This window comes from Dermacentor andersoni, chromosome 8 (genome assembly GCF_023375885.2).
Source record: "Dermacentor andersoni chromosome 8, qqDerAnde1_hic_scaffold, whole genome shotgun sequence".
Lineage (NCBI taxonomy): Eukaryota > Metazoa > Arthropoda > Arachnida > Ixodida > Ixodidae > Dermacentor > Dermacentor andersoni.
The window spans coordinates 69,558,183-69,567,855 of record NC_092821.1 but is presented as its reverse complement, the minus strand read 5'-3'; the positions used below and the strand labels follow the sequence as shown (position 1 = coordinate 69,567,855).

Here is a 9,673-nt window from a genome sequence, read left to right as displayed (position 1 = left end):
CACGAAGTGAAACATCACTAGCTTTTCTCTTTATTTTGTTCTGTGTGCTAATATTAGAACGCGAATATGAGCGTCCGTCTTTCTTGCTGATCACTACATATTTGTCAAAGTGTCGAACAGCTTTTAAAACTTACATATCTTCAGATTTTAATGTTGATTTATATCTTGATGTTATCCCCGTTCCCTTTAACCTTACATTGGTCTAGCTTACACGAGGGAGGGGGGAGTACTATAGCAGCGCACATGTAGGCAGTCCACGAAGCATATCATGAAGAATAAAGACAGTGCCCCAGCGACCATATTTACCTCCGCCAGTGGCTTGCGGCTCGCGTCACATATATATAAGCATACACCTTTTAGAAAAACCAAATTCTCAGTGCAGTCAAATTTGTGGTTGTGCTTGTTCGGAGAATATATGGTATTATCATGAGGTCAAAGTTTGATATATACATTTGAAGCTGCCCACTGCAGAGAACATAGGCATTGACCATCCCGGATTACGCCCTATATAACCAGAGAGGACGCGCGCAACCTCCAGCGAGCATCAGTCATTGCAGATGGAGGCAGGCGCCATTGGATGTTCTCCAATGCGGCATTTGAAAGCGGACGAGAAGGGGCGCTTGCTCATCAGGACCTGGTTGCAGAGACGTCCGCGAGGAGCCCTGCGCGATTGAAAAGAACAGATTTGCCATTGTATAGAAGGACATGCAGCACTTCTAGCGAAATGAAAGAAGCCCCGTCATTGCTGCTCATCACTAGAAATACATGTCGGCTCTTGGGTGAAGTTTTCGGTACAGCTTTCAAATGCCCCATGTAACATTCCGAAAACACATACGAAAACAAACATTACTGCAGCGACAGAGGACGACTCGCCAGATGTACTAGGGTAGGTTTTACCTGCGAGTCTATTACATCTGCCTTGCCCTCAATCTTGACAAGCATGACCAGCTAACTCCATATGTATGTTGCTGTCGTTTTGTCACAAGTACTATCGACAAGCCGGTGCGCGCGCGATCTGCATGATTCCAGGCTAATTACATTGTGTTTGCCGCTTTTCCCCGGGACATCTCTCGTAAGATCTAATTTCATGAATATTTGTAGAAGAAGCATCTGTATCCTGTACACCAATACTTGCAATCAAGGTTCCTTGGCTCTTGAATGTAGTGTACAGGTGGGTATATGGAACTTCTGCTCCTCTTATTATATCATCCAAATTACTCATTACATTCTCTTCCTAATCTTTAACGAATACACCTTGCCTGTCATATATCATTCTTCCTTATCACTGATTTCATCGTGTAGCCATTTTACACTGCTGCCTCAATATCTCCCACGTTATATTTTCCGATGTCGCTTACTTTCTCCTTCTTTATCAGCTTTGACAATTCAGCGAATTCTGTCCGATCTCTTCAATTAGACACTTTCATGCTTGATCGTTTATTCATTGGGTCCTTTGTTACTTGGGGAGCTTGCCTATTCGAAGCAGAAGACAAAGTTAATGTTCTATAGCCTGGCAAGGGTACAAGAATTCACGATTCTACAGACCTTGCAGGAATACGTTTAGCTAGGTCAAGAGCTCATCGGGGACCCTTATCATGAGAAGGACATTTCATCATCATCAGCAGCATCATCATCATCATCATCATCAGCCTGGCTACGCCCACTGCAGGGCAAAGGTCTCTCCAATACTTCTCCAACAACCCCGGTTATGTACTAAATGTGGCCATGTCGTCCCTGCAAACTTCTTAATCTGATCGGCCCACCTAACTTTCTGCCGCCCCCTGCTACGCTTCCCTTCCCTTGGAATCCAATCCGTAATCCTTAATGACCATTGGTTATCTTCCTTCCTCATTACATGTCCTGCCCATGCCCATTTCCTTTTCTTGATTTCAACTAAGATGTCATTAAGTCGCGTTTGTTCCCTCACCCATTCCCCTCTTTTCTTATCCCTTAACGTTACACCCATCATTCTTTTTTCCGTAGCTCGTTGCGTCGTCCTCAATTTAACTAGAACCCTTTTCGTAAGCCTCAAGGTTTCTGCCCCGTAGGTGAGTACTGGTAAAACACAGCTATTCTACACTTTTCTCTTGAGGGATAATGGCAACCTGCTGTTCATGATCTGAGAATGCCTGCCAAACGCACCCCAGCCCATTCTTTTTCTTCTGGTTATTTCAGTCTCACGATCCGGATGCGTGGCCACTACCTACCCTGAGTAGATGTATTCCGTTACCAATTCCAGTGCCTCGCAACGTATCGTAAACTGCTGTTCTCTTCCGAGACTGTGAAACATTACTTTAGTTTTCTGCACATTAATTTTCAGACCCACCCTTCTGCTTTGCCTCTCCAGGTCAGCGAGCATGCATTGCAATTGGTCCCCTGAGTTACTAAGTAAGGCAATATCATCAGCGAATCGCAAGTTACTAAAGTATTATCCATTTACTCTTATCCCCAATTCTTGCCAATCCAGGTCTCTGAATACCTCCTGTAAACAAGCTGTGAATAGCATTGGAGAGATCGTATCTCCCTGCCTGGCGCCTTTCTTTATTGGGATTTTGTTGCTTTTTTTATGGAGGACTACGGTGGCTGTGGAGCCGCTGTAGATATCTTTCAGTATTTTTACATACCGCTCGTCTACACCCTGATTCTGTAATGCCTCCATGACTGCTGAAGTTTAGACAGAATCAAACACTTTCTCGTAATCAATGAAAGCTATATATAAGGGTTGGTTATATTCTGCACATTTATCTATCACCTGATTGATAGTGATAATATGGTCTATTGTTGACTAGCCTTTACGGAATCCTGCCTGGTCCTTTGCTTGACAGAAGTCTAAGGTGTTCCTGATTCTATTTGCAATACCTTAGTAAATAGTTTGTAGGCAACTGACAGTAAGCTGATCGGTCTATAATTTGTCAAGTCTTTGGCGTCCCCTTTCTTATCGATTAGGATTATGTTAGCGTTCTTCCAGATTCTGGTATGCTCGAGGTCATGCGGCATTACGTATACAGCGTGGCCAGTTTTTCTAGAACAATCTGCCCACCATCCTTCAACAAATCTGCTGTTACCTGATCCTCCCCAAATGCATTCCCCCTTTGCATAGTTCCCAAGGCTTTCTTTACTTCTTCCGGCGTTACCTGTGGGATATCGAATTCCTCTAGACTATTCCCTCTTCCATTTTCGTCGTGGGTGCCACTGGTACTGTATAAATCTCTATAGAACTCCTCAGCCACTTGAACTATCTCATCCATGTTAGTAATGATATTGCCGGCTTTGTCTCTTAACGCATACATCTGATTCTTGCCAATTCCTAGTTTCTTCTTCACTGCTTTTAGGCTTCCTCCGTTCCTGAGAGCATGTTCAATTCTATCCATATTATACTTCCTTATGTGAGCTGTCTTACGCTTGTTGATTAACTTCGAAAGTTCTGCCAGTTCTATTCTAGCTGTAGGGTTAGAGGCTTTCATACATTGGCGTTACTTGATCAGATCTTTCGTCTCCTGCGATAGCGTACTGGTATCCTGTCTAACGGCGTTACCACCGACTTCTATTGCACACTCCTTAATGATACCCACAAGATTGTCGTTCATTGCTTCAACACTAAGGCCCTCTTCCTGAGTTAAAGCCGAATACCTGTTGTGTAGCTTGATCTGGAATTCCTCTATTTTCCCTCTTACCGCTAACTTATTGATCGGCTTCTTATGTACCAGTTTCTCCCGTTCCCTCCTCAGGTCTAGGCTACTTCGAGTTCTCACCATTCTATGGTAACTGCAGCGCACCTTGCCGAGCACGTCCACATCTTGTATGATGCCAGGGTTAGCGCAGAGTATGAGGTCTATTTCATTTCTAGTCTCGCCGTTCGGGCTCCTCCACCTCCACTTTCGGCTATCCCGCTTGCGGAAGAAGGTATTCATTATCCGCATATTATTCTGTTCCGCAAAGTCTACTAATAACTCTCCCCTGCTATTCCTAGTGCCTATGCCATATTCCCCCACTGCCTTGTCTCCAGCCTGCTTCTTGCCTACCATGGCATTGAAGTCGCCCATCAGTATAGTGTATTTTGTTTTCACTCTGCCCGTCATCGATTCCACGTCTTCATAGAAGCCTTCGACTTCCTGGTCATCACGACTGGATGTAGGGGCGTAGACCTCTACAACCTTCATTTTGTACCTCTTATTAAGTATCACAACAAGACCTGCCACCCCGTCGTTAATGCTATAGAATTCCTGTATGTTACCAGCTATATTCTTATTAATCAGGAATCCGATTCCTAGTTCACGTCTCTCCGCTAAGCCCCGGTAGCACAGGACGTGCCCACTTTTTAGCACTGTATGTGCTTCTTTTGGCCTCCTAACTTCACTGAGCCCTATAATATCCCATTTACTGCCCTCTAATTCCTCCAATAGCACTGCTATACTCGCCTCACTAGATAACGTTCTAGCGTTAAACGTTGCCAGGTTCATATTCCAATGGCAGCCTGTCCGGAGCCAGGGATCTTTAGCACCCTCTGCTGCGTCGCAGGTCTGACCGCCTCCGTGGTCAGTTGCTTCGTAGCTGCTGGGGTCTGAGGGCCGGGGTTTGATTGTTGTGTTTATATAGAAGGTTGTGGCCAAGTACTGCACCAGGGTGGCCAATGGTGCTCTGGTGAGGGTGTGCGTTACCGGTTCTGGTCACCGGGATCAGGCCACACTCCAGGCCTGTTTATGCAATTTTATCAACACGCGGATTTTTTTAATAAGGTGGACAATTGTGCGGCACCGGGATTCGAACCACGGATCTCGTGCACGCGAGGCGGGTGTTCTATCTCTACGGCACCGCTGCACCCTCAGGACATTTACGGGACATTTACAGAAGAATAAAAATGGGTTGGTTTGCATACGACAGGCATTACCAAGTCTAGCCTGGGAGATTACCACTGTCTCTGGATCACAAAAGTGTGCAATTATAGCAGCCTCTTGGTGCTTACATATAGGGCAGTGTGACGAGTGGAGACGAGTGCGCGGAACGCACGCAGTGAACAAAGAATCGGTGGGTTATGGTGCGCGGCCGCGGGGCACGCTAAGCGAGAGCGCGCGCCGCGATTCGAATTCGGACGTCTCAGCAGAAAGAGCACGGGCTGGCGACGACTCGGACCATCGTGCAGCGGTGGTACAGATGCCTGCCTGTTCTTGGAACGCACCGGGGTTATTGTGTCGTGCTGTCCTCTACTGTCATAACTATCACTCGACCATTGTTATCTGCAATGCCCGCATGATTGAGCCGAGCCCGCCATGCCTGTGCGTTTTTACGAATTCATGAGACCAATCTCTTGTTATCACGCCACCTCTGTACCGCCAATGAACTGTTAGTTAAATGGGGTTTATTGGCGCAAAAGCGGCTAAGGCTATGCTGCGCCAAACACGAGGAGTTTTAAAATCTAGTTTATGAAGGAAAAGGCTGTGTTAGTAATCTATATTTTATGTAAAAAGCCAGTGCCATCTAGAAATTTACAGACGTCACAAAATGGGACTAACGGATCATCACCTAAAATTAGAGCAGGGTGTAAAGGTATTTGTAGTTGATATAATTTGTGCAAAAGTGCTCGTCTGTGTGTTTCAAGCATACATGTCAGTACTATGTGCATAAAACTGTTAGTGGTTCTTGACATTTCTCGCATGTTGGTGTGTCTTCTTTCGTAAGTAAATAATTGTGTGTGAGGTGTGTGTGCACAATGCGTAGTCGGCATAAAACTACTTCGATGAACCGCTCCTGATGATAAGATGACTTCCATTCGCCAACTATGGGTTTCGTGAGATGTAGCTTGTTGTCGGCACAACAATCCCATTCGCGTTGCCATTTTGCCGTTAAGGCTTTTCTAATCGCACGGATGCTATCTTTGTATGGAAGTATTGCGCTTGTTATCTCTTTGTACGCTGCCATCGATGCACATCTATCGGCTGCTTCGTTAACCGGCATCCCAACATGACTCGGTACCCAGCAGAAGCGGATTGATCTCCCGTATATGTTTAGCGCGACCATGTTTATTATATCCTCTAACAGGGGTTCACACTGAGATTTCAGATTTGGAGCCTTCAGTGTACTTAAGGAATCAGTGTATATCACTGTGTTCTTGTGCTTGCCAGTGATAATCTCTTTCACTACAACCCATACACCATAAACTTCAGCAGTGAAAACAGAGGCATGTTTTGGTAGACGAATACTTCTTTCCCAATTTTCTGTTACGGCCCCTACACCCACGTGTTCTTTTCTTTTGGAGCCATCAGTGTAGAAGTCCATGTGATTTTGATGGAAGAGCATGAAATTCGTGCATAATATGTTCGCGTGGAGTGTCTCTTTTCCTTAAATGTGTTAATGTCCAGTCGAACAACAGTGTGAAATTGTACCACGGGGCCAACCATTGTGGTTTCTTGGCAACCTGGAGGACTTCGTGGGGAATGTCATAATCCCGACTGTATTGCTCATACCGCAGGACAAGTGGCAAGGTCATGTTAGGTTTTTTGTATAGTGTAAGCGTGAGTTGCATTGTGTGAGGACATTGTAGCATATGTGTTGCAGTGATAACTGAATTCTGAGTACGTAGGAAAAAGTGAGTGATGCTCTGCGCTGCTGTAAGGAGGGTTAGCTGTAAGGGGTACTGTAGGGCTGTAAGGAGGGTAAGGGGTACTGGACATATAAACTTTGAATAGGTGAAGTTCTGTAGGCAACACTTGCCAGTCGCAGTCCAAGGTTATGTACTGGATCAAGTCGTTGGATATAGGACTGTCTGGCTGAGCCGTAAACCAAGAAGCCGTAGTCTAAAAGGCTACGCACAAGAGACCGGTAAATACGTAAAAGGCAGGTTCGGTCGGAACCCCAGTGCTTATGAGATAAAGCTTTGAGGATATTCAATGATTTCCTTTAATCTTTAGTGTTTTAATGTGGGCTAGGAAGTTTAGTTTGGTGTCAAAGGTTACTCCTAAAAACTTATGGTCTTGTTTCACCGGCAGTATGATGTCATTCAATTTTAGGGCTGGATCGCTGTGTAGCCCTCGTTTCTGAGAGAACAGAACAGTAACTGTTTTCTGTGTGGAGAAACGGAAACCATTTTTGTTAGCCCATTGTGTAAGTTTATTTATTGTGAGTTGAAGCTGCCTTTCACAGGTTAGCAAATTTGAGGCGCGGCAAGCCACTTGGAGATCGTCTACGTATAAAGAGTGCATAAGAGACGACGGTATGATCTTATTAACTGAGTTCATTTTTACTATAAAGAGTGTCGTGCTGGGAACACAGCCTTGTGGAACACCATTTTCCTGTTTAGAAATATGAGATAGTACTGAGGCCAGACGTACTCGAAATGTTCTATTAGACATAAAATCAGTTAGGCAGTTCAGCATTTTACCCCGGATGCCAAGGTCAGCCAGGTCTCTTATAATTCCACATCCCCATGTGACGATGAGCAAAACGTGAACAAGGTGAATGCATGGCTCCTGCATTCACCTTGTTCACGTTTTGCTCATCGTCTTGAATTTCCATCTCCCGCATTCCCCGTCGTTTCTCTGCATATCCCCATGTGGTATCATAGGCTTTTTCTAAATCGAAGAAGACTGCAAGACAGTGTTGTTCGTGTAAAAATGCATATCGAATTTCATGTTCAAGACGGACAAGATGGTCAGTAGTTGAACATCCCTTTTTATATCCACACTGGTGGGGGTGAATAAGGTTTCTTGATTCTGAAATAAATGAGAGTCTTATATTGATAATGCTTTCATATGATTTAGCCAAACAGCTTGTGAGGGCAATAGGTCTGTAGCTGCTTGCGGATGTTGGGATTTACCGGCTTTTAAAAATGGAACAACTATTGTCTTTTTCCACTCTTCCGGCATTATGCCAGATTCCCAGATTAAATAAAGAAATTTAAGAAGAGCGTCTACAAATGGGCTTGAGATAGATAAGCCAGCATGGCGTAGTGAATACGGTCGTGACCTGGCGCTGTTTTTCCCTGCAGAAAGAACTCTGCTTATTTCTTGTTGTGTGAGGGGGGAATTGTACGGTTCATTTGATGCGCCAGTAGTGGGCAGCTTGTGTTTTTCAGTAGACTGTTTGTACCGCAAAAAGTCCTTTGTATAATTCCCTGAACTAGATACATCGCGGTAATGTTCTCCGAGTATATCTGCCTGTTCTTGTATTGTTGTTAGTGTTCCTGGACTTGTAAGTAACGGTATTGTGTAAGATGAGTACTGTGCTCTAAATTTCCTCACCTGGTCCCACATTCGTTTCGATGTGACCGTACCATTTATTGAAGATATATATTTCTTCCATGATGATTTTTCAGCCTGTCTTCTAATGAATCGTGCTTTGGCTTTGGCTTGTTTGAAGTTTAAGAGGTTGCAATAGGTGGGGTACCTCCGTAGGATTCCCCAGGCCTTCTTTTGTTCTTTTTTAGCGTTGGTACACTCCTTCGTCCACCAGGGGTTTAGCTTATTGCGCACAATACCCGATGACTAGGGTATCGCCTTGTCTACCGCTGAGATTATTACCTCAATGAATTTCTTGTTAAGTTCATGAACGCTTAGGTCTGGCGAAAAGACATCTTCCAGTTTCGAATTTTTCGTAAAGAACGGCCAGTTAGCGAGCTTTAGTTTCCATCGGCGTGGCCTAGTGGTTTAGGTTGGTGGTGATGATAGGAGTTTAATGACTGCTGGTAAGTGATCACTGCCATATGACGTGTCGAGGGCCTCCCACTTAAGATCATTAAAATGTAATGGTGAGCAAAAAGCTAAATCTAAACAACTAAAAATGGGGCAAGTTGGTGAAAAGTACGTTGGGGCACCTGAATTTAAAAGGCAGATATCATTGCATAAGATAACATCTTCAACCAGCTGTCCTCTTATTACTCTTTGGGGCAGCGTCAAAACTGACCAATGAGCATTAAAATCCCCTACTAAAACAAATGGTTCCGGTAATTGATCTGTTAGATTTTCTAATTGTTTAGTAGTGAAGTGGTTGTGGGGTGTAATATACAGTGAGCAAATGGTGATGGTTTTGTAAGATATAATGGTGACAGTTACGGCTTCTAAAGATGTATTCAATTGGACATTTCGGGTAGGAGTGCCGCCCTGCACGACTATAGCCACTCCGCCTGACAAACGGCTGGAACATTCGCGGTCCCTTCGCACAACGGTGAAACCTTTGAGAATTTGACTATTTTTCGGACCGAGACTTGTTTCCTGAAGACATACAGCAACTGGTGAAAAGATGTTGATGGTGTCTTTGATGTCACCTAGATTGTGTATGAGACCTCTACAATTCCAATGAATAATAAAAGCCATTTTGAAACTGAAAGATAAGAAATGGCACTACGGAAAGAATACGAGGTGAGATGTTAGGTGACATGGATCTGAAGGAGGCAGATACATCGGAGCGATAACCCTTAGGTTGTAGCCTTCTTATTTTGGGTGGTTATTGGGAGTTTGTCCCTCTTTAAGCGCTCGAGAGAGCGCTTGTCCTTTGGTGTCAATGACGCCGGGGTTTTTGTGTCGACCTCCATCGCTCTCTCTGAATCGCTGGTTGACCGAGAGTTTGGCGCCGAGACGCGTGTCTCGGGCCTGGGGTTCGTTTGATCTTAAGGCCCTGCGGGACTGGTGTCTTCCGAAGATGGAACAGCGCTGGCTGCTTCCACCACGGGGGCGGGAGGCGT

The 9,673-nt window shown here is 44.8% G+C and overlaps 1 protein-coding gene across 1 annotated transcript in view; it reads right to left on the bottom strand.

Annotated features, from left to right (window-relative positions):
- Positions 1-405: 405 nt before the first annotated feature.
- LOC126538815 (neprilysin-2-like) overlaps positions 406-9,673 on the bottom strand; it is a 110,952-nt gene continuing 101,684 nt past the window's right edge. The window contains exon 8 of the mRNA XM_055075008.2: positions 406-662. Coding sequence (XP_054930983.2) covers positions 545-662 — 118 coding nt within the window. The 3' untranslated portion in view covers positions 406-544. The remainder of the gene's footprint in view (positions 663-9,673) is intronic.